The sequence below is a fragment of the Maniola hyperantus genome, chromosome 3, assembly GCF_902806685.2.
Source record: "Maniola hyperantus chromosome 3, iAphHyp1.2, whole genome shotgun sequence".
Taxonomy (NCBI): domain Eukaryota; kingdom Metazoa; phylum Arthropoda; class Insecta; order Lepidoptera; family Nymphalidae; genus Maniola; species Maniola hyperantus.
Genome location: NC_048538.1, coordinates 16,181,142 through 16,207,094, shown reverse-complemented (window position 1 = coordinate 16,207,094; position 25,953 = coordinate 16,181,142). Strand labels below are relative to the sequence as shown.

Genomic DNA, 25,953 nt, shown 5'->3' with positions numbered 1-25,953 from the left:
CAATTTTTATGAAAACACTGAAAATGGAAGTAAATAATTCGGAACATTCGAAGTAGCAATTGAAGTATTCCTTTTCAGGCAAATGGGCTGTGTGTTTCATTACTAGAATAAAATATTCAACTAATTTCCAAGAGTATATAGACAGTCAAATATTTTTTTTAAAGAAAATAAGTTTTGCCAGTGTTGTTGGGTTTTGAGACTGAAGTCCGCGTATGATACGCAAGGCCGAGAAGAAGACGACCATGCACGATGTTGGAAGGTCTGGTGGCATGGGTTCTGAACAACTACTTGGGAAAATACGTGGAGAACTTGAACACGGATCAGCTGAGCGTCGCGCTCTTGTCGGGTAATCCAGACCGACTTTGTTTATGTCGGCCAGTATCTTCATTTTGCCGCTTCATTTTAAGTTTTATAGGCCTTATTTACAGTACGCGACAAAGTAATATACCACTACTTACTAAAAACTATTTTTAATTCCTATCCCATAGGAATTTCGAGAAATTTGACCATTTTCCTTGTCTACATTATACAGGGAACCTCTGTGCAAAATTCAAACTTTCTAGGTCCAAGGGTTTCGGCTGGGAATTTATGAGTCTGTCAGTGAGTGGGACTTTTATTTTTATTTGTATTGATTATATTATTTTATATATTTATTACAGGCAAAGTAGAGTTAGAAAACCTCCCGCTGAAGAAAGATGCACTGCGTCACCTGGGGCTTCCGATTGAGGTGAAGGCAGGGTTCATCGGCAAGGTGCAGCTGCAGGTGCCCGTGCGCCAGATACGCTCCGCACCCTGGCTCATAGCCATTGAGAAGCTGTATCTAGTGGCTGCTCCTGTCAATCTAGATGAGGTAAGTCTTCTTTCTTATTGTGGCTCTGTTTCTGCACCAAAGTTGAAATCTATAGACTATAGAGCTTAGACTTTGCTCAGATAGTTAAGATCTGAAATGAGATGGCGTCCACAGATTGATTATGATAATGAAGAAAAGTAAATCGGTATTTCATTAAATAATAACAAAAGACTTTCCTTTTTATTTTATTAAATTAAGTATCTTATTCTTATTAAAAAAAAACAGTAAATACCATTTATGGTATGGTGGCTATTTTACAAAGAGCTGTTTTGGTAGACCTGAAAATTGAAAAGCTATTTGGAGATGTAGGGAAACTGGTGTAGGGATATGATCTCATCTTCATATCATCTAATCAAACTATATCTTTATTTTGTAATTAATTATTTATCAAATTCGTACAGTACGCGGCCAAAAGTGATGAACATCGACCTTTAGAAGGAGACAGCAGATTTGTAGACCACTGTCTTGGTCATTGAGACTGACAAAGCGTCATATGGGTATGAGTGACAGAGACAGCGCTCTACATAGATGAAATGTCATTCTAAAGGCTGATGTCCATCACTTTCGGCCGTGTACTGTAACCTAACATTTGGCATAAATCCAAAGAGTCATCCTTGCCCTTGAATATGAAATTGTGTCCAGATAAGATTGCTTTTCAAATAACATAAAGTATGATGTGATAAGGTAAACTGGTAAAAATAGTCAGAGATTGTGTTATTCATCCTCTCTATCACATATTATGACATCATACACCTAAAGATGCTAATACATTGGGTTCAATACATACTCAATCCAATTATAAATGCCAGAGGATGTCTGTTAACTTTTTAAAGCTCAATTTCAAGAGCTGAACCAATCTTGATGTTTAGCAGATTGCTCTAAATTCTTTGCATCAAATCCCAGATAAAGTCAAAGAGTTTCCATAGAATTTATCATAAACCGGCCAAGTGCGAGTCAGGCTCGCGCAACGAGGGTTCCGTACTACAGTTGTATTTTTTCAACATTTTGCACGATAATTCAAAAACTATGATGGATAAAAATAAATTAAAACCTGTTTTAGAATGCACATGTAAAGCCCTTTCATATGATACCCCACTTGATATTGTTATCTTTCTTCGAAAATTACAAATACTAATTATTAGTTCACAATATGATCACAATTAAATTTTTTTTGTGTGATGTAACGTGTGGATTTAGGTTTTTAAAAATCCTGTGGGAACTCTTTGATTTTCCGGGATGAAAAGTAGCCTATGCCCTCCTCTCCTCTCTTCCTACTCAACCTGGAGTAAAAGGTCTTCCACATTGGTTTAGTGGGACAGTGGCGTGGAGGCGTCCATCGCGCACGAGCGCAAGGTGGCGCTGCTGGACGCGCTGGAGGCGCAGTGGCGCGCCGAGCACGAGGCCAGCGACGCGGGCTACTATGCCGCCTCCTACTCCTCCTGGCTCAACTACGGCACCGGCCTGCTCGCCAACATCGTGGAGAACCTACAGGTGCACCATTCATCTATCCACTCTGTGTGGTATATATAAGTCCCGCAAATTACTATTTCGCTGGAACAATGTCTCATTAACATCGAAATGAGTTCATTTGACGTCAGCCGAAATAAAAATATACCATCAGCTCGAAACTTCAGCCTAGTGCGGCCACGCGCATTAGCAATTTGCGGGAAGTAGGGACTTTAGAGTACATTTACTTTAGAGAGTCGGTTAGTGGTCCAAAATTATACGTGTAACTCTCGCTGCTGTTGTCTCGCAACAAGTTCGCTATAAAATGGCAAACAAACCTAATATCGACATTTGTAGGTTTTGTATTTGACTGCCATTTCCTTCCGATGCGAACTAAGTAAACGGTAAATAAGTTGTAAAGCCACTATAAAGTTTTAGTTTTTAGAAAGCGAAAGCGAAAACTCAAAAACCAAGATAATATTTTATTCGCAGTTAAAACTAAACGATGTACACATCCGCTACGAAGACGCGCTAACATGTCCGGGGCGCGCGTTCGCCTGCGGGTTCGCCGTGGAGTCCCTGGCGGCGGAGTCGTGCGACGCCAACTGGCTGCGCGGGTTCACGCCGCTGGAGGAGCCCTGCTCCTTCAAGCTGCTGGAGCTGAACAACCTGGCGATATACTGGGACCCCATGCCGGTGCCCGCGGGCATGATGGCCGCCTGTACCCTCGCCGAACTGGCGGTGAGTACACCTTGACCACTGACAACCCCTGACACCCAAGCAGCCAACAGTTACCTTACCAGTTGAAACTAAACGAAACACGCTATGAAGGCTCGCGCGTTCACTTTAGGTTACAGTGCGACAAGGCTATCTTGGCGCGTGACGAAAATCGGAACTAATGTTGCCGTCAAGCGTCCCTTTTGTTCTTGTTTGAATATTCTAAGCCTTTGTTCTCCAACAGCGCCCCCCTGTCAATGTCATTCAAGTGCCAAGAGAGTCTTGTCGCACTGTATATCGCTGGAGTCTACCGGTAGTGTCGCGTGACGTGAACTGGCTCCGAGAACTTTGCACAATCTATAGCATCTGACCGACGTTGTTCTGAGGCCGCCACAGTCTGTGTTAGCTCTTATACGTACTGTGGCTACCGCGGATATGCTCCTTACGAATTCTATCCAGATAAGTAAGGCCGCATATTCGTCTTCATTTCGTTGACAAGAATACGAAGTATGTTTCATCAACGTCAGCGCTGACTAGGCTTCGCTGCCATTGAGATATGTTGTGGCCGTATGGTAATAATTAAATGCGGCAACGGTGGAAGATGTTTATTGAGAGCCGGCTTATGATCTACTCCCGCTTATGCGCTAACAATACCAATAATGAAATCTTACATACTATTGTTTTAATCTTATTGCCTAACTACTTAACCTACATAATTTTGCATCACCTCTCTTTCAATCCGATGTGCAGGCAACCTAATTCGATATATTGAGGAGTTGCATTTTTATGTTACTTAAACTGACAATTCGTACATATTACAACTCCCCTGAAAATGTATGCGGTTACCCCTCCCCTTAAAAGAAAAAAAATGTTAGACGCTACATCGAATCAGAAGAAAAGATGATGACAATCACAAAAATAAAATCTAGTGCTAAATAAAATTAAAATTATGTAAGGAAACATTTTTTTTTTATCGTTACTTCCTGTGCTCAAGTGCAATTTATCTTATCTCTTACTTCGTATGGGCATATTTTCAACCTTACTTATAAATAGAAAAATCGTAATCTATTAAGTGCACAGTCAATGATTTAACTTTTACAAAAGTATCGAAAAATCTCATCATAATAAAATAATTTCAAAATAGAATCATAGGTATTAGATATGTAGAAGCTGAGATATCGATTTCACAAATCGACTTCAAAAGATTCTTTGACCTATCAAATCGTCCTCATCATCAGTATACAGCTGCTGTCGTAGCATCGTCGCAAAACAGTAAATATAAGGTTTCTATTCCATAACCCACAAGATTACCTATTATTGAACATCTCATTCTCAGGTATTTATATTTCCTGGACAGTCAAAATAAATCTCTCCTAGTCTTCATCTTCCTTTCAAGTTACTTCTTCACATAATACAAATAAATAAACAAATAAACAAACGCGGCGCGTACTCTCCTAATCAATATTTAACATAACATGCTTGCGAGCATTTTTCATAACACTTATAATCTTCATCAAACTTATTTCTTTCAATAAGAATTTCAATAACATTCAACTTTTCATAAAAATTCTAGGTCTTTCACTAACACCAGCGCGGTAGATAATGATCAAGAGTCTAGACAAATATATAGTTGAATGAGGAGGTACTAAATATGCGCAAAACATCGCGTCCAAATAAATAATTAACAATCATCTTCCTACGTCAGTATGTCTCAATCCAAAATAAATATTGTATATTTTATACCTATAGCACTTCTACAGCCGAAGGGTGATCAAGCCTTTGGTTTGCAGAGTCCTAATTTGTTAAAGCCGAATAAAGTCTTAAATCGTCAAAACAAGCACGAAACTAGACGAAAAACGTCTGTAAGGAAAAAATTCACCTTATTTCATATTCATTTCCTTGTATTTGCAAATTGCATCTCGAGCAAAACCATTGTCTCGTATAACAATACAAAATGTTCGGGTACGCGTGTGTCGTTGACCACGCGATGACACCGTTATAATTCTCTGAATTATTATATTTCGATTTTAACACCGAATATTTACGAAAGAAGTAAGTATCTACTTATTCATTTATTAATTATTATCTATTATTTGTTTAAACTATCCTACACACTATATAAAATCTTACAAATTAAGCACGAACGGAATTTATTAGTAGATAGTGGAGCAAGTATTATTTATTATTAAAAAACCAATATTCACCTAACCTACGTACAAAATTAAATTATCTACCCAAGAGAAAAAAAAATTATAATTGCTACACATTTTACCTATTTGCCCATTACGAGAGATAAATTGCACTTACTTTAACTGTTAGCGACGCATTTCAATAGTCAATTTCGTGACCGCCGTGTAGTCGCCGTCGTCATCAGGACAGGTTTTGGTCATCAGGTCCGGAGGTCTGGAGTCTGCGCCTCTTCTTTACTGCATCTTAATGGGCCGGGAAAACCCTGGACTCCTCGAACTGGGCCGGGAATACCCTGGACACCTCCTAGTTTTGGCCGGGATAACCCTGGACGCACGATGATGCTGGGCCGATCAATGAAGCTTGAGATGTCTTCTGTTCATAAGCGATTCATTTTTTTTTGGCTTATTTCTTGATGTTTCTTGATTTTTAATATAGGACGTGGAATTATTTTCTTCTTTTTGTTCTAATTGAGTCTTGAATCTTGATATTCTTTTGAAAATTAAATTGTGTAGTCTTCTTCTTGATCGGTGCCCAGCCGGTGCACGCACTTAGATTAGGCATGCACCGACTGGCAAGGGTCGCCATGAGATATGTTGTGGCCGTATGGTAATAATTAAATGCGGCAACGGTGGAAGATGTTTATTGAGAGCCGGCTTATGATCTACTCCCGCTTATGCGCTAACAATACCAATAATGAAATCTTACATACTATTGTTTTAATCTTATTGCCTAACTACTTAACCTACATAATTTTGCATCACCTCTCTTTCAATCCGATGTGCAGGCAACCTAATTCGATATATTGAGGAGTTGCATTTTTATGTTACTTAAACTGACAATTCGTACATATTACACCATACAACATTACAAAATATCCATACACTTAAAAGGACATGCTTTTAAGTGTATGGATATTTTGTGGATGTGGAGTACCAGGTGCATCACGCGTGTGTTGTAGGAGCGTATGCGGGCGACGTGGGCGGGCGCGCACCGCTTCATCCTGGCGCCGTCGACCGCGAGCGCGCGCGTGCGGCGCGAGCGCTGCGAGCAGCCGCTGCGCGACCGCGCGCGGCCTCGCCTCGCGTGCCATCTCACTCTCGACGCAGTCTCGCTGAGGCTCACCGATGTGACTATGAACTTGTAGTATTTACTGACACTTCCTTAGGTTACTATCAATATGAAAACTTCCGATTTTTAGAGGCAATTCGATTTTCTCTATTATTTTAAAAAACTAAATCCGTACTAAATATAAATGCGTACCGGTTTGCCACTGAACACCCGAATATTTTCTCTCTGTGAATTTGTAATTCTTGCTTTAATTTTAGCGTATTTGTTGGCAAAGCAATAAAATAAATGATGGAACCATTGTATCAAATGCTTGGGAACCACTTGCAGAGTCAATACAGCGAGATGGTGGGCTGTTCGCGCGGGCTGGAGCGCGTGGCGCGGCTGCGCGAGATCCGCGCGCTGCGGCCCGTCAAGGCGCTGCGCGGACACGCGCGCGAGTGGTGGCGGTACGCGGTCAAAGCGCATTTGCCGCACCACACATGTAAGTTTCTTCAGGGACGCGGCCGATATTTTGGTTGACAACGAAGTACAAATGCGGTAAATTGTTGACCAAAATGTCCACCTTTAGGATCGACAGTTCGAGATGGCAAATCCGCACAGTCCTCGCGCTAACCCGGTGCGGGCGAGCGTGGGTGACGTGCGGGTGTGATTTGATTTTGTATTTTTATCGCTTCACCAACACATTCCTATGTTCACCCAGGGATGGACCCGACGCCCAGCTGGGAGCAGTGCGTGGAGGCGGCGCAGCAGACGCGGCAGTACGTGGACGTGTGCCTGCAGACGCTGTGCCAGCCGGCCGCCACGCTGCCGCCCGAGCGGAAGGCCGCCAAGGACGACTTCGAGTGGAGACAACCGCTGCATGTGCTCAAGCCCTTGCGAGAGGTAACCTGGCTGAGGCGTTCTAATAATGTCTTACAGCACAAGTAAAGGACGATATCCGAAAACCGTGAATTTGTGGTTACATCACAAAAAAAAAGTTCACGAACAAATAATAGGTATGTTTACTAAATCACACTATAGATAGCGCTGTCCGTCATTAATTTGCAGTGTTGTACATCTGTTGGAGCGAATATGTTATATTGATTTGCGATTTCTTGTACGATGGTATGGAACCCTTTGTGTGTAAGAGTGAGATCTAATGAGCGCAGTCTGACTTAGCTTAGACTTAAGACAGTTAAAACGAGATAGATGTATATCTCTCACATAAATCTGTCTCGTTTTAACTCAAACTTAAGTCTGAGCAAAGTCAAAGTGCGCTCTATACATCTCACCCTGAGTCCGACTCGCAGTTGACCGGTTTTTTGACATTTTGTGAACTACTCAAGAACGTTAATCCTTAGGTGGCAATGCGCAAAGTACCTATTTCGACACCGGTGTCAACGCCAGAACAGGCTAGCTCGGGACGAAGCGTACTGGTACGCTGGTTTCCCCAATGGTGGGGGTGGTACGCGGAGCCGCCGCCGAGCGCGCCACAGCCCGCCACCGCCACCGCGCCGGTCGCCGCAAGTAGCAGCACCTCGCGGCTGGAAGACGAGATATTAGACGTGATAGCGGACTCGCTGGATGATAACACGTTGCTGAGACGCGACGCAGTGTTCGGCCTGTTCGAGTTCACGCTGCAGAGGGGGTCGCTGGATTTGTGTACGGAGACCGACACGGACATAGATCATTTTGGGTAAGATAGTTGTAATAGTTACTAGCTGATACCCGCGACTTCGTACGCGTGGGTTTAGGTTTTTAAAAGTCCCGTGAGAAGTCTTTGATTTCCTGGGATAAAAAGTAGCCTATGTCGCTCTCCAGGTTCCGTTACAGGTTACGCTTAGGTAACTATACCGTTGCTCCGTTGCGACGTAATTGAAGGACAAACCAACAAACAAACACACACTTTTGCATTTATAATATGGGTACTTATAGATTCAGGATGTATTATATCAAAGTATGTGTTCAGTTCCAAAGTTTCAGCATTAAAAACAGATTAATTATGATTTAAGTTAGTTAGTAGTGAGTTCGTAAATGTGCCAATGTGTTGATGAACTAAACCAAAGTTTACCTTTTAGTCCTTTCTTTCGTAGCGCCATCAACGGGGACGGAACGCCCGTCGAAGGCGAAGGCCTAGAGCTGCAGTTCTCAGTAGTGTGTGTGCGACTGGAGTCCCGGCCCCGGGCGAGCGCGCACGCGCTGCACGTGTCCCTGGGCGCCGTGTGCTTGAGGGACCGCGTCACCCCCAAGACCCTATTTCCGGTGCTGGTGGCGCCCCAGGGGCTCATCCGCGAGGGTCTGAGCGCGATGAATGCGGCCGCCAGCGCCGCCGCGTGGTGGCGCAGCCAGCACCCCCCGCACCCCGCCCCCGTGCCCACGGACGAGTCGCTGTTCCAACTGTCCTACGAGAAGCGACCCGCCGGCCTCAATTGCGATTACAAGTGAGTTCTGCTAGTTTTTTACCCCATTGTGATCCGCTTGGATGTGTCTGCTAGCTTTTTACCTCATTGTGATCCGCTTGGATGTGTCTGCTAGCTTTTTACCTCATTGAGAACCGCTTGGATGTGTCTGCTAGCTTTTTACCTCATTGTGATCCGCTTGGATGTGTCTGCTAGCTTTTTACCTCATTGTGATCCGCTTGGATGTGTCTGCTAGCTTTTTACCTCATTGAGAACCGCTTGGATGTGTCTGCTAGCTTTTTACCTCATTGTGATCCGCTTGGATGTGTCTGCTAGCTTTTTACCTCATTGTGATCCGCTTGGATGTGTCTGCTAGCTTTTACCTCATTGTGATCCGCTTGGATGTGTCTGCTAGCTTTTTACCTCATTGTGATCCGCTTGGATGTGTCTGCTAGCTTTTTACCTCATTGTGATCCGCTTGGATGTGTCTGCTAGCTTTTTACCTCATTGAGAACCGCTTGGATGTGTCTGCTAGCTTTTTACCTCATTGAGAACCGCTTGGATGTGTCTGCTAGCTTTTTACCTCATTGTGATCCGCTTGGATGTGTCTGCTAGCTTTTTACCTCATTGTGATCCGCTTGGATGTGTCTGCTAGCTTTTTACCTCATTGAGATCCGCTTGGATGTGTCTGCTAGCTTTTTACCTCATTGAGATCCGCTTGGATGTGTCTGCTAGCTTTTTACCTCATTGAGATCCGCTTGGATGTGTCTGCTAGCTTTTTACCCCATTGTGATGCGCTTGGATGTGTCTGCTAGCTTTTTACCCCATTGTGTTGCGCTTGGATGTGTCTGCTAGCTTTTTACCCCATTGTGTTGCGCTTGGATGTGTCTGCTAGCTTTTTACCCCATTGTGTTGCGCTTGGATGTGTCTGCTAGCTTTTTAACCCGTTGTGACCCGCTTGAATATGTTCGCTAGCTTTCTACCCCATTGTGATCCGCTTGGATGTAGATTTACTAAGGGTTAGTCGCGTGTATGCGATTTAAGTGTTAGCCACGCTACGTGCGAGCGAGCACGCATCACACGTATCCACTACAGAGGAGATACTTTCTATTTGTGAACATCTATCTAAGATATAAGTCCCGCAAATTGCTAATGTGGTGTCCGCGTCAGCACTAGACTGCAGAAGTTTCGAGCTAATGGTATATTTTTATTTCGGCTGACGTCAAAATGTCGTCATTTCGACGTTAATGAGACATGGTTCCAGCGCAATAGCAATTTGCGGGACTTATACTCATTACTCAGCCTTAGTCTAATATATCGTAATGTTAGCTCAGCAAGAATCCAGAGTAGTGTATGGCATGTGTGGGCAGGTTGCGCGTCAAGTCGAGCTCGCTGGAGGTGGTGTGGTGCCCGCTGGCGGCGGAGTGGGCGCGGCGCTGGGCGGCGGCGGGCGCGGGCGCCATCGCGCACGTGCGCCACCACACGCGCGCCACGCTGCACCACCACTGGGAGCGCCTGCTGCGCCACCCGACCGCCAGGCGACCCGTACGTACCCACACGCAGATACCCACGTGCAGTACCCGCCAGGAACTATTGTACATCGACCTTTGGAAAGAGACAAAATATATTGACAATATTAGCAAAACTGTAACTGGACGACTTCTGTACATCTTCTATATATATATATATAAAAGGGAAAGGTGACTGACTGACTGACTGACTGACTGACTGACTGACTGACTGACTGACTGACTGACTGACTGATCTATCAACGCACAGCTTAAACTACTGGACGGATCGGGCTGAAATTTGGCATGCAGATAGCTATTATGACGTAGGCATCCGCTAAGAAAGCATTTTTGAAAATTCAACTCCTAAGGGGGTGAAATAGGGTTTTGAAATTTTGTAGTCCACGCGAACGAAGTCGCGAGCATAAGCTAGTTCAATATATTTTGGAAATTTTCATCGGAGGAAACATTATTATCTTCTGTTGAGGTCTTTAGGTTCACTTTATTTTTGGAGGTACGGACGGTACTAAAATACGTGTGCCACTTGCTATGTTTATTTTGCGACTGTTTTTAAATCGAATATGGTTGTGTGAGTGACACGCTTTCTTGTGCGTGATATAGGTGAGTAGATGCAAACGGGCATATTATAAGTAGGTAGCTGGTCTTATTTATTAAATTATTACTTATTTATTATACTCTGTACCAAATTTCATCAAAATCGAATAAACAGACAGACAGACGGACACACTTTCGCATTATATGAGTATGGATGATTGTCGCCAAGCGCAAGCCTGTCTTACATACAATACATTCTAAGTTGGAGAAATAAGTATCCGAATACATAAGCCAAGTTTTGGAATGTCCAGAACGAGCGTCGGTCGTGGCAGATAGAAATGGACATATCAGCGCCGCAGATCCTGTTTGTGGAGGACGTCTGCGACCGCGACGCGTCCGTGCTGCTCGTGGACTTCGGCCGTCTGCGGCTGGCCAACGCGACCCTGCCCGACGAGGAACTCACTGTTAAACACCAGTCCACTGAAGAAGATGAAGGTATGCTTTTATTATATCATCATCATCATCATCATCATCATCATGATCAACCCATCGGCGGCTCACTACAGAACACGGATCTCCTCTCAGAGTGAGAAGGGTTTTCATGCAAAACCTTGTATATGCGTACTCTTGAATCCTGACCGAGAAGTACGCGGAGATCACGTGTATGTCTGCCTCAGAAAAAGGAGAGAGACAAAATGGACGGAACAGAAGGGATAGGGAGTCAGGAAGCTGTCTCTAAGACACACGCCATGAGCAAGTACTAGGGGGGCTCTCTCGCGATTCGGCACTTATAACTGAAAGGTTTTTGGGGCCAAGGTTAGTCTCCTACCTTATCCCTATAATGTATTGTCTTACACGCATTTCTGGGGCGGACGTCACATTCACAGGATACATAGCCTCATTCCAATCCCTAGAGCTTCCTCTCTCTCCTCCTTCGTGCTATCCTCGTTTTCCTCCCTAAATTGTTGCCAACGTGGGATGAACTTTGTATACAGAGATGTTTATGACGCCGTGCTCCACGCCGCCGGGCAGCCTGCTGTCGCCGTCGTCGCCGCTGCAGTCGCGGCGCGAGCTGGACGCCGCGCGCCTGCACACCAGCCTCTACGACAGGTAATTGACATACGCCACTACAGAACGATGGAGATCACGTGTACAACCGTGTTCACAAGAGCTGACACGTAAAACACATTCACACATTGCGCTTATGTGTAGTGTCTATAAATAAGGGCAATTGTCATGAAAAGTAAAAAGAATACCCGGCTGAGTTTGTTGTGGACTCTTCTCAGACCTGGGCGCGTTTGGAACCCTCTTAGCTTTAGTTTTAAGCACGTATTAATTATCACCACTATATCATATCATCTTACAAATAAAAATTTATGACAATCAGGAAGCGTAAAATTATACCAATTCTGAATAAATAATTTGAGTTTGTGTCTCTCTGCCTCTTTCGTATGCTCAGCTCAGCTTATGAGTGTGACGGAGAAAGTTGACCTTTTTGTTTTTACACTATTAAGTATGAAATACAGCGCGACTTTATCGTTTTAAACCCATTCGTTAGTCAAAAGATAATTGTTTAGGTTAGAATTTAATGTCCTGAAAAGAATGGATCTGGCAAAACATTAAGGTATTATTTATAGGGTAGAAATGATTTTGGACTCTCAAGTCTCTATCTCTATCTACTCTAGTCTAGAGAACTATTAGAGTAGCGGTGCAACTAGTGTTGTTTATATTGCATGAAGGTACAAGATCGAGCTGAGCGACTTGCAGATCCTGGTGGGGCGCGCGCGCGACAACTGGAAGTACGCGCACACCAAGGCCACGTCCGCGCTGCACTTGCTCGACCGCTTCAGCATATCGCTGCAGGTATCACGTACCTCTCACTCTAACACCGGTTCGGAATGCAGATTCTACTGCGAAAAGCCGGCAAGAAACTGAGCTGTTGCGCTTTGCAAATCATAAAAACTTACAGTATGTAACATTACAACTATACACTATCTTGTGGGTAACTCAAAGCCGATAAACTAGCACATGTTTAGAGTGTGATTTCGTTTGTGTAAAAACTAGCATTTTTGATTTTTTATTATCGACTTTGAAGTTTTTTTCCATCCCAAAAATGCTCGACGCGCCAGAAGAAGTTTCACTTCAATACGTAAAAACGTACAGTTTTTGCAATTCACGAAGGCGAGTGGCTCATGCTTGTGTGTAAGTCGTATCGGTATAAGTAAGGTACACTGAATGTGTGCGTTTGCGCTTGCTCGCGACTGATTGGTCCGACATGCACCCACACTTGCACAATGCCCGTGTATCCGACGTAACTACAAGTAAAGACCACTCGCCTTCGTGAATACAGCATAACCATAAAACTAAAGTTAATTCACGAGATTATTACATGGGCCAGTAAAGTTTTCACCGTTAACATAGTACACATTTCTTAAGTGGGAGTCCATTTCTAGTAGCAGACAATGAGGCGTGTGCCCACCATGACGAAATGGGTCCAATCCCTGCTATCAAGCCTTGTTTTATGTGCATTTCTTGAATTGCAAGAAGTGTGACGTAGGATAACTGTGTGTCAGGCGGAACGTCGCGTGGTGCACACTACGGACCCGATGTACCCGCGCGCGGCGCTGTGCGGCTCGCTGCCCGCACTCGTGGTGCACCTCAGCGAGCACAAGCTGGCCGCCGTGCGCGCGGTGGCGGCGCGCGCCAGCCTGCCCGCGCCGCAACCTGACCCGTGAGTGCGCAGCTTATTGTCCTTTCATCGTAACTTGACACGTGAGTAATATGTTGGCACCATTGCAAATCACCCTAGAAAGAAAAGAAACAAAGAAAAGACGTTTATTAATACAAATTATGCCACACATCACAACTTAAAGCTAAGAGCTGGTTGTTCCGGCGCTTCTTCCACCTGAGAACAAGCAAAAGAAGCGCCGGAACAAACTGTTATATTGTGTGGCACAACCCGAAAAAAGGGTCCCAGCTCAGCATTATGCTGTATGCCTTGTTGCACAAGGACATACAGCGCTGATTTTCAGCTGGTACCCTGAACCGGTACCCTAAGTTCGAACTTCGAAGGAATAAAGCGAATAAGCAACGGTGCCAACATATTACTCACGCGTCAAGTTATGATGAACGGACAGTAACAAACTTTTCTATAAACTATCCGCGGATACATCGACCTTTTGAATGAGATTTCGCCTTTGTAGAGCGTTGTCTCTGTCACTCATATAGGAAACGCTGATTAGCGGATAGCGAAGCTTTTGGTTCATTGAAGTCCATGATATTGACTGTGAAATCGCTGAGAAGAAAAATAATAATTTTACCAAATGATTTATAGGTAGCAAGCCCATCTCTACTTTTTCCACAACTTTTCCCTTTAGATCCCCAAATCAAGAAGGGCAGGAAGAAGAGGAGGAAGAGGAAAGCAACGAAAACACCGAGACGGAGTTCTCGGACTTCTCCGTCAATCAGAACGCGACGCTGCTCATGCTCCAGTTCGCCATCGACCAGATGTCACTTGAGGTAATTATTACACTAATTGAACTGAATTTATTGAATTGAATTTATTTCACGTAGGACGTGCCACTTATGATATGTCAAGACTCTAATAATGCTTAACTCAAGCTTAACTCTATTTTATTTTAAAACTACCTACATTATGTTCATAATATGCACATACCTATCTAGAATATTACTACTAACGACAGAAGGAATGTGCGGTGCTCAGACAAGCCGCCAAGCGCTTACGAGCATGAAGAAACCAATATTGAAAGTGTTTTTTTTTTGTGGAAATCATAAAAAAAACAAAGCGGGAAACTGCCGAATTTCTTTTGCTAGCTAGTTTGCTAATTATTTACTGGGGCCTTACTACCATCTCTTCAAGTATGGATTTGTCATTTTAATGCAAATCTTGTATGAAAACCTCAAAACAACGTTGAAACGTTATTACTGAAACTAAAACTGGGCCTGTGTCACTCTCTAAATCTTTAACTATACCTATGCAAAAAATGACGTCGATTGGTTGCGGCATGTTTGAAGGACAAACTAACAAATACACTTTTACATTTATAATGTTAAGTAGGGTCGTGACGTTAGTCGTCACAACATCAACCTGAACTAGAAGTTTGGCGCCACCTGTGAGGTTTTGTATGTAGGTGCAGTCCCGCGGACGCAGCATCGCCGAGGTGCAAGTGTGCGGCGCGCGCGCGGCGCTGTGCGTGCGCGCGGCCGACACCTCGCTGTCGCTGTCCGTCCACTCCTTGTTACTGGTGGACGCGCTGCAGACGTATGGCCCCGACTTCGAGCTGCTCGTCGCCAGCCACAAGCATGTTGGGTACGTAGACAACTTATAAGTCCCGCAAATTGCCGCCAATTTAGTGACGTCAGCACTAGACTGAAGTTTCGAGCTGATGGTATATTTTTATTTTGGCTGACGTCAAAATGTCGTCATTTCGATGCTAATGAGACATGGTTCCAGCGCAATAGCAATTTGCGGGACTTATACCACCTCTCATGGTTGTGTTGTGGTGTGTTCTCGACAAACTGAAGTCTGTCGAGGTACAGGCCTCGAGGTCGAGCCTCTTTGCCTGGGAGTGTCCTCATAGGTGTCTTGGGCTACCTGGACTATTTGATTCCGCTCTTTTCAAAATGGGCAAAGTCTGCGCCTGTTCGGCATTGATTCGTCTCTATGTTGGTGCTTGGTGTTAAATCTGTTGATTGAGATGTTCCGCCGGTTTGTACCAGAAACCGAATGATTAAGGTATCATATCCGGTAGCCTCACCAAATTTTTGGTTTATGGGCCGTACGAGGGCGCACTTGCGGTGCAATATTTTCTACTTTATGAAACTCTTCTCATAATTGTCTCCCATTCTCTATAGGTATTTAAGGCCAGCGAATTAAAGAATATACAAAAATCACGATGTGTAATGTTTCTATATCAGTTGTTGTGGATTCAGGATGGACACAGCGTCGGGCAGCATACGCGGCTCGGAGCCGACGTCGCCCACGTCGCCCGCGTCGCCCGACTCGCGCGCTGGTCTTCCGCCACCGACCCCGCTGGCGCTGCACCACGCGCTCTACAGCCTGCACCACGCCGCCAACCTCACTGCGCCCTGTTAGTATTACCATAGTGTAGAGTTACTTCACACAGTTCGGTCGACGACGGAGACGCTTAGGCCGGCAATTCGGCTGAACAAACTTTAATTATACTGAGGAAAATAGGCCCTAAGTCTCGCAAATTGCTATTGCGCTGGAACCATCTCTCATTAACATCGAAATGATGTCATTTTGACGTCATTTAACGTATATTTAAGTAAAAATATACCATCAGCTTGAAACTTCAGCCTAGTTCTGACTTCACTAAAATGGCAGACACGCGCATTAGCTATTTGCGGGACTTTTACCTAAATATTTTTTGTTTGAATGATTAGGACTTTGAGTCGATTATGATGAATTTTCATCTAAAGCAATCTGATCTTTTCTATTCCTAGCCAACGTTGAACAAGACCGGACGAGTCCTGCACCGAGCTGGATGACTGGGGCCAGTTGGAATGCTTTCGGCAATTCGGGGTCAAACTGGGGCACAAGCGGACCATGGGGGGCCGATAACGTCCCGTGGGGGGTCGAAGGGGACATTTGGACGAACGTCAGTGGCCGAGGGGCTCCGGGACTTGTGGACTCTGAAGCTTTAATTGCTGTCGAACTCTGCCTCGTCAAGGGCGATGGTGATTCGGAAGATTTACGGATAGCCAATATATTGTTCAACAATTTGGATGTGATAGGTGAGTGTCGAAATATTATGGAATCAAACTGTGTACCTTTATCCGATAGAACTAATTTTGGTATACCGAAATTTTGTAGTTATGTTTAGGGCAACTATTTGTTCGGGAATTAAGTAACGGCATTTTATAAAGATACTCGTATGTTTTGATTTAAAAACGGCCAATTTGTCACCAGTTTTGTTCGATATGATACCCAAGGAACAACCAGTTTTTTTTTGTATATTTAGTGAAAGCAGATATATCAGTAGGTACAGTACAACACACCGAGCGATATGCGTCGTCCGCCTTTTCCCTACTAAACATGCAGGAAAAGCTAGCAAGTGATGCGTAGCACCATTACACAAATCTACTAAAACATACTCAACGTACGTTTCGCTCTGACGCCAAAGATGTAGACGCTATGATGCACAAATGCAAAGTGTCGCACGTTGTACCCTACAGATTAGTCTGTTGTGGCGGAGCATAGCGAATTAAGCGTGTTGTTTTCTATATTTTTTCTTTATTTTTCTATCCAATCTATGATATCAGCCAACCAGGAGACTATAGTGGAGCTGATCGGGTTCGCGCACCGCGTAGCAGGCGGAGGTCTGCGGCGCGCACCCCCTGCGCCCGCCCCCGTGCCGGCTGCGCCCCTTGGCGCCAGCCTGCTGTCCATGCCGGCTGCGGACGATGATGTCAAGGTAGACAGCAATCCTGTACTTAACAACAACCTCCGACAACCATGACAAAACATTTATCACTAGAAGTGGTACCACTAGTTTCGGTTTTTTATCTAGTGCTGTAGGTGAACTCGCGTGGATAGGATTCTGTACGATGAATTTGTAAGTTTTTACGCAAAATATTGCGTGATTTGCTATGTAAAAGTAAAAAACCATTTTTTATTTTTAATCTGTTTCTAAACAAACTATTTCATTTAAAATTATTAAAAAATTTAAAACCGCAACAAGTTCATTTGATATGTCACACGGTACAGTTTGCAAAACTATAAAATTATTTAATTTGCCCCCCAAAAGTGAAGAAAGACGGCTCTTTCCGAGTGAATATATTGAAAAGCCAAGTTGATTCAAGTGAACCATACGATTGGTATTTGTTTTGCCAGCGCGTCCGCACCGAGATCACATTCGACTTCCACCGGCTCGGTATTCTCTTGCTGCGCGCGAGCGTGCGTGGAGGCACCGTTGTTGCCAACAAGATCGCCACCGCCACCGTCGGCGACGCTCGAATACAAGCCACACTCGGTAAGTACTATCATTCATTCTACGATTAAAAGATTGGACCTTGGTGTAATTCCCGGCAGTTAAATAGTCGCGTCTGACCTACGATGCAAGTGCGAGCTCGCGTAGGTATTATTCCACGTGCTCGTGTACTGTGTACGGATATAGCACTCGTACTAATGCAGGTGGCGAATGCGAGTTGCGGTGCGGTGCGCGTGCTGGTGTGCTCTGCCCTACTGACACCTGAAAAATGCTATTGCTACGCGTCTTGCGGTTAACTTCAAGAACAACTATTTAATTGGTGTGGGCTATGCATAAAAATCATATCTAGGAGTATTGACTACCAGTCCAGTCTAGTATTACTTTCACCGAAAAATGCGTAGAATCTGTTCTGAATTTGCATTCTGTCGAGCATCTACCGAGGCTTAAATTTTTTTCAAAAATCTCTACGTTATTGTATAACAGATGGAGAGCGCATAGAAGTGGGCGGCTCACTGGGCGGCGTGCAAGTGGTGTCGGTATCGGAGCGCGCGGGCATACACTCGCGCGTGCTGGCGGCGGGGCGCGCGCCTTCGGCGCCGGCGCAGCACCCCGCCGCGCACGAGGCCTCCGCTGACGACAAGGCGCTGTTGTTCACTATCTCCCGCACCGTGCGACCGCGCGCCGCCAACGATCACTCGCGTAAGTTTCATATCCGCCTGCGGACGTCCACTATTGAACATAAGCCTTCCCTAGTGAGCGCCACCGCACGTTGTCCTCAGCCTTTTTCATTCAGCCGCTTCTAGCTACCCTCTTTACGTCGTCAATCCATCGTGCTGGAGGACGCCCGACGCTACGCTTACTAGTACGCGGTGTCTACTCTTCGGCTTCAATTCACAATCTCCCGTACGACAAGCATGACCTGCCCATTGACCTTGGACTCCCTGCGGATTTCCTCATTCCGGATATTGCCTTTCAGGGAAACACCTCACATAGCCCTCTCCATAGCTGGCTGAGTGACTTAATTTGTGGATCAGGCCGCTTGTAAGTGTCCACGTTGCAGTGCCATAAGTTAGAACGGGACGCTAGATTTAAAAGAACCCGGTAAAAGGTAACCCCCTGGTACTAATCGACTCCCTCTTCTTTTTGAAGGAGTTTTGTACAGCAAACATTTTCAAAAGATTAAAGAATTCTACTATTTTTGAGATTTGCGTGTAAGTTTCATTGTAACGTGGAATCCTAAATGCTGAGCTGGACCCTTTTTTCGGGTTGTGTCATGACATAGTTTGTTCCGGCGTTTCTTCGGCATGAGGCTTGTTGGGTTTAATGTTCAAGTGGTGAAAGCTCGCCGGGATACGATGTGAATTTAAGAAATAAACATTTTTTTTCGTTTATAAATTCCTGCAGCAGCGGAAAGCCCAACGTACGACACGTCAGAAGCGGGGGACGTGGTGGAGGTGCACGCGTCGGTGCGCGTGGCCAGCGTGTGGTACACGCACTCGGGCCCCTTGCTGCGCGAGCTGCAGTCCTGCGTGGCGGAGTTCCAGCAGTACCTCGCCAACCTGGCGCGCTCCATCCGCGCCGCTGCGGCCGACATGGCCATCGGACTCGTACATCCCAGGTATCATGATAGGCAAACTAAAATTTGCAGTAGGCTTGCGACTCCTACGTTCTGCAATCAATTTTGGTCTTGCCTTCACAGAATTTTCAAATATCTATTACAAGTATGTTCCTGAAAAAGCATAATTCGAGCGTGGATTTAACTCAGCTCGTTCCAGCAGTGCACGGGACTACAATAATTAAGTTTATACGTGGCATAATATACTATTGTAAATATAATCTTAAAAAGAACAACCGCCGAGTTTCTTGCTGGTTCTTCTCGGTAGGAAAGGCATTCCGAACCAGTGGCAGATGCATTTGAAGATTCAAAAGTACTAAAAGTTTATTTGAATAAAAAAAATCTGCAGATTTGTGCGTTTCCTGAAATGAGTGGTTGAAGTGACACCAGCAAAACTAGAGTTCCTTTGGCAATGGGATTAAACCAGATTGAAAAACTTTTCACAAAGGAGGAGTGCTTACCCCTATGACTTTGTTCTCAGAGGTGAGAGTCTGTACTCAAACCCGAAGCTGTCCCAGTCTTCGGAAGGCGTGTCTCCGCGGCGCCGCACCACCAGCGCTGGTTGCTCTCTCGACGAACCGGACCGGGATACGCGCCAAATTATTCTCAGGTATCATTTTTTCGTCATCATAATTTTAAGTTAGCAAAAGCTGTGATAGCGTAGTGGTTAGGACGTCTGCCTTCTAATCGAAGGTCGGGGGTTCGATCACGCACCTTTTCGGAATTATGTGCGTTTTAAGTAATTAAATATCACTTGCTTTAACGGTGAAGGAAAACATCGTGAGGAAACCTGCGTGCCTGAGAGTTCTCCATAATGTTCTTAAAGTCAAAGTCAAATGATTTATTCAAAATAGGTAATAAATTACTCGTATTGATTGTCTGGTATGGTGTTAGATTTGTAAGATATAGTGGTGATAATTATTACGCAAACTTAAAACTAAAGCTACGAGGGTTCCAAACGCGCCCAGGTCTGAGAAGAGCCCACCAAGAAGTAAAGGTGTGTGAAGTCTACCAATCTGAACATGGCCGGCGTGGTAGACTATTCCTTCTCACTCTGAGAGGAGACCCGTGCTCTAGTGAGCCGGCGATGGGTTGATCATGATGATGATGAATTCTTAGATCTCATCAAGTGCTCGTTTGATTCACAACATGGTGACAGCGGTTGACGAGCCTGTTGTCTGCTCTGGTGTTTCTCGTGTGGTAGCTCGGGACACTACGACTGGTGTTGTCGCCATCGATGTGTGCGTACGCACACGAAGATTAATCAGATAGCACTCCGTGCTTTCTTCGCACTATATAATATAGTGGAGCTCGTGTTCGTGGATTGAACTATGTGTATAAAAATGAGTATTTTCCGTACAGCGTGAGCGTGGAGCTGGAGTCGCCCGTGGTGGTGCTGCCGCGCGCGGCGCGCAGCACGCAGGTGTTCGTGGCGCACCTCGGCCGCATGAGCCTGGCCAACCGGCCGGGCGCGCCGCACCGCACCGTCTACCGCGTCCGCGTGCGGGACATCTCGCTCGTGTCCGTACGTATCAACATTCTAGCTTAAGAGTGCTCTCCGTGGTCGCTCCACCACTAAATTGCTTGGCGGCTTTGCCGGTAGGGTGGTAATTGGCATCGGCAGAAGCCTCCCACCGGACCAGACCAGAGACAATTTAGAAATTACAAATTCCTAAATTGCTCCTGCCGGGACATCCCGCTTATAAAACAGCACACACAGCACAGCGCTTACCACTGCACCAGGCGACCTCGTTATCGCCAGAATTAGGTCTATCACGCTAAGTAATGCCTGCTTGTATCCAATGTGTCCCACAGCTGGATGTGGGCGACAAGCTGCGCACACAGCAGCTGTCGGCCGCGACGGACAACATGGCGGACGTGTACGACGCGGCGCGGGGCCTGCCCGTGCTGCACGACACGGCGCTGCAGCTCGCCGTCTCCTTCGACGAGCTCGATGACGGACCACAGGTATTCAGATATACGAACTATTTTAGATTTTATAGGAAATATTTTACAAAAGTAAATTACGTATAATTTTTATCTACGCGTACATTTTTATTATGAAAAAAAAAATAGTAGTTTATGAAACGGTTGCACGGAGAGACAAAATATACCAAGATTTTATGATTTGGATTTTTTAAGATAATAAAAAAAGAAAAAAAAAGAAAAGACGTTTATTTTCATTCACGTCATTACACGTCATCACATCTTATAACTAAGAGCTGGTTATTCCGGCGGTTCTTCCACCTGAGCATAAACCCAACGTGCTACAAGCAAAATAATCGCCGGAACATGAGTTAAGTGTTTTGAAATGAAAAACATTTATTTTATTTGGTCCAACTACTAATGGCACTTTGACATGTCTAAAGTCTACTACCGATTTGGGAAGGATTGAACAGACTGACTTCCACTGAGGAGAGCCATTGTAAACGCTCATTGAGTGTTGTTGAGTTTTATGTGAGTCGTCACTGTTCGTACACAGTGCACCATTGACGGCAAAGTGGTGGGCGGCTTGCACGTGACCGCCAGTCGCGAGCAGTACGAGCAGCTGCTGGAGACGCTGCACTGGCTCGGGGACTCCGCCCCCGCCGACGTCACCGACGGGCCCTCGCCCGCCGCCTCCGCGCCCGCGCCGCCCGAGGTATGTCTCCAACTATTACCCCTTCTGCATGAAGCAGAAATTATTATGATCATTGAAAATCTGTACTAATATTACAAATGTGCCTGTTTGTCTGCTACCTATTCACGGCCCATAAGTGTAACCAATTTTGACGAAATTCGGTACAGGCACATATCTAGGCCATTTTTGTCCCGGAAAATCAAAGAGTTCCCACGGGATTTATAAAAATTTATGTCCACCCGAAATCGTGGGCATCAATCGATCACTACACAGCTCAAACTACTGGACCCCGAGTTGTGAATGTCCAGTAGGATCAGTTGAAATAACAATTAGGGTGCATTGTCAAGTAATGTTGGTCGCCAGGCGGCGTCGGTGGTGGAGCCCGCGGTGCCGGTGCTGCGGCTGGACCCCGCGCTGCGCGCCGCTCTGCTGGCCGTGCCGCCGCCCGCGCCGCGCGCGCCGCCGCCGCACGCACACACGCCGCTCACTGGTAAACCTTCCTGCCATATGCCCATCCTTAAAGAAAAAAGTGCCCAGCGCCCATCCTTAAAGAAAAAACTTAAATTCTATATAAAGAAATTTCTCCTAGAAACCTCTTTTGAAAATTTTAAACGTCTTTATGACAAGATCTGTTGAAACGAATGCTTTAACTTATTACAACTTATCCTATCTATTTAAATTATATATCTAAACTCCGTATGCATTAACACTGTTGCACCAAATAAAATATAGTTTTAGTAATGTATGAATATATATATATATAGTATAGTATAAATATAGCATAGTATATAATATAATATAATATAGTATGAATGAGGTCGATGAACTTTGTCAGCCCTAGCACAGACTACGGTCTATTTGGGCTGCAAACTGCCAACACCAGTCTCGGCTTTTTATCTAGTGCTTTGGTCTAAAAGTGTGGTGTAAATTATTCACTTTTCGTTTTGTCTAAATAAAAAAAAAAAAAAAATATTCTTGTGACACTACTAGGTCCACACCTAGCGACCTCGCGCACTACGCGGCCACCACCACGCCCAGGAGCCGCAGCCTTTAGGTGAAGTATTAGGTACTGGGCGTGGTCGTAGCCACGTAGTGCGCGAGGTCCCTGAATCATTCTTTCTAAAACTGATGTCGAATAAATTACTATCAACACCTCACGCGATGCCCAGCTAGTTTCGAAACCGTCTGTTTTTGCCCCTACTTGTCCCCATAAAAGAGCTCTGATCCCGGGGCCTATCACCGAGACCGAAACCTCGGACAAGTTAGGGGCAGGGTCGCAAAACGGCCACAAGGAGACACTAGAAGTGAGGAATGCACCTTGTTAAGACCGCCGATCCTAGCTCGTCAGGTCAGTGTGTTCTGTAAGTAAGTGAGAGAGGAGTGTGCAATGTGTGAGCTACGCGTACTAACCAACCGAAGCTCGGAGCGGTGAGGCAAGTCGTGGTTTTCCAGGCTTTCCCACAAATTTGTTCGGCCGGGAATCCCCAAATGTACAAAAATTTGTTCGGCACCAGAACTCCCAATTGTACCCAAATTTGTTGGGCACCAGAACTCCCAATTGTATCCAAATTTGTTCGGTACCAGAAGTACCAGAACTTCCAATTGTATCCAAATTTGTTGGGCACCAGAACTCCCAATTGTATCCAAATTTGTTCGGTACCAGAAGTACCAGAACTTCCAATTGTATCCAAATTTGTTGGGCACCAGAACTCCCAATTGTACCCAAATTTGTTCGGCACCAGAAGTACCAGTACTTCCAATTGTACCCAAATTTGTTCGGCACCAAAACTCCCAATTGTATCCAAATTTGTTCGGCCCCAGGAGTCCCAATTGTACACAAAGTTCGGCACCAGGACGCCCAATTGTACACTAAAGTTCGGCACCAGAATTCCCAATTGTACACAAATATGTTTGTGATTGGTTGGTGATTCAAAATGGTTTTTGAGATTTTTGTTTCTATCATTAGGATTACGCAACAGAGAGAGGGTTATACTAGCTTATCTTTCGCGGGTAGAGTGGAGATATATGCTTATTCACTCTTGGTGACTTGAAGATCCATTTATTATGTACGAATGTGTGTCAGTCGGCTGTTAATGTAATGTAATGTCGTTTACGTATTGCAGTAGGTAAACAAGGTGTAGTAAAATATATAGTGTGAACAGTGACGTTCGAGCTGGCCAACTTCACGGTGGAACTGCGCGCAGACCTCGGCGCGGGCGAGCGCAGCCTGGTCGCGCTCACCTTCCGCGAGTTCTGTCTGAGGCGAGACCACTTGCATCCGCACGAGTCCACGTTGCAGGTACAGTCCATTAGCTAGTGTGAACAGTGACGTTCGAGCTGGCCAACTTCACGGTGGAACTGCGCGCAGACCTCGGCGCGGGCGAGCGCAGCCTGGTCGCGCTCACCTTCCGCGAGTTCTGTCTGAGGCGAGACCACTTGCATCCGCACGAGTCCACGTTGCAGGTACAGTCCATTAGCTAGTGTGAACAGTGACGTTCGAGCTGGCCAACTTCACGGTGGAACTGCGCGCAGACCTCGGCGCGGGCGAGCGCAGCCTGGTCGCGCTCACCTTCCGCGAGTTCTGTCTGAGGCGAGACCACTTGCATCCGCACGAGTCCACGTTGCAGGTACAGTCCATTAGCTAGTGTGAACAGTGACGTTCGAGCTGGCCAACTTCACGGTGGAACTGCGCGCAGACCTCGGCGCGGGCGAGCGCAGCCTGGTCGCGCTCACCTTCCGCGAGTTCTGTCTGAGGCGAGACCACTTGCATCCGCACGAGTCCACGTTGCAGGTACAGTCCATTAGCTAGTGTGAACAGTGACGTTCGAGCTGGCCAACTTCACGGTGGAACTGCGCGCAGACCTCGGCGCGGGCGAGCGCAGCCTGGTCGCGCTCACCTTCCGCGAGTTCTGTCTGAGGCGAGACCACTTGCATCCGCACGAGTCAACGTTGCAGGTACAGTCCATTAGCTAGTGTGAACAGTGACGTTCGAGCTGGCCAACTTCACGGTGGAACTGCGCGCAGACCTCGGCGCGGGCGAGCGCAGCCTGGTCGCGCTCACCTTCCGCGAGTTCTGTCTGAGGCGAGACCACTTGCATCCGCACGAGTCCACGTTGCAGGTACAGTCCATTAGCTAGTGTGAACAGTGACGTTCGAGCTGGCCAACTTCACTGTGGAACTGCGCGCAGACCTCGGCGCGGGCGAGCGCAGCCTGGTCGCGCTCACCTTCCGCGAGTTCTGTCTGAGGCGAGACCACTTGCATCCGCACGAGTCCACGTTGCAGGTACAGTCCATTAGCTAGTGTGAACAGTGACGTTCGAGCTGGCCAACTTCACGGTGGAACTGCGCGCAGACCTCGGCGCGGGCGAGCGCAGCCTGGTCGCGCTCACCTTCCGCGAGTTCTGTCTGAGGCGAGACCACTTGCATCCGCACGAGTCCACGTTGCAGGTACAGTCCATTAGCTAGTGTGAACAGTGACGTTCGAGCTGGCCAACTTCACGGTGGAACTGCGCGCAGACCTCGGCGCGGGCGAACGCAGCCTGGTCGCGCTCACCTTCCGCGAGTTCTGTCTGAGGCGAGACCACTTGCATCCGCACGAGTCAACGTTGCAGGTACAGTCCATTAGCTAGTGTGAACAGTGACGTTCGAGCTGGCCAACTTCACGGTGGAACTGCGCGCAGACCTCGGCGCGGGCGAACGCAGCCTGGTCGCGCTCACCTTCCGCGAGTTCTGTCTGAGGCGAGACCACTTGCATCCGCACGAGTCCACGTTGCAGGTACAGTATGTCTGTTAAGACATTACCATCCCCATTCCCATATACTTTTAGTACCACCAGCTTCATAAAAGATTTTCACAGTTGACTGACGGATGGGTTTAAATACAAAAATCGCACTGTATTTTATAATAATAGTAAAAACAAAACAATATTTTTTTCTGTTACGCTTATAACGCACCACACGCACGCTGGCTGCGTGGGAGAGAGACGGAGCAACTTTTTATGACACTTGCGCATATACTACACGAGCGGAATGT

General features: G+C 46.0%; 1 protein-coding gene across 1 annotated transcript; it reads left to right on the top strand.

The window, feature by feature from the left end:
• Positions 1-10: 10 nt before the first annotated feature.
• LOC117996475 (intermembrane lipid transfer protein Vps13D-like) lies at positions 11-24,715 on the top strand. The gene is made up of 28 exons (XM_034984533.2): positions 11-346; positions 660-850; positions 2,162-2,341; positions 2,789-3,037; positions 6,162-6,329; positions 6,599-6,752; positions 6,972-7,153; positions 7,612-7,946; positions 8,344-8,691; positions 10,020-10,194; positions 11,024-11,207; positions 11,708-11,822; positions 12,452-12,575; positions 13,286-13,443; positions 14,090-14,231; positions 14,864-15,042; positions 15,666-15,823; positions 16,200-16,490; positions 17,019-17,170; positions 17,590-17,728; positions 18,170-18,385; positions 19,091-19,304; positions 19,783-19,911; positions 20,664-20,826; positions 21,117-21,269; positions 21,784-21,942; positions 22,285-22,411; positions 24,084-24,715. The coding sequence occupies exons 1-28, from the start codon at positions 250-252 to the stop codon at positions 24,236-24,238; spliced, it is 5,037 nt and encodes a 1,678-aa protein (XP_034840424.2). The 5' UTR covers positions 11-249; the 3' UTR covers positions 24,239-24,715.
• Positions 24,716-25,953: the final 1,238 nt, after the last annotated feature.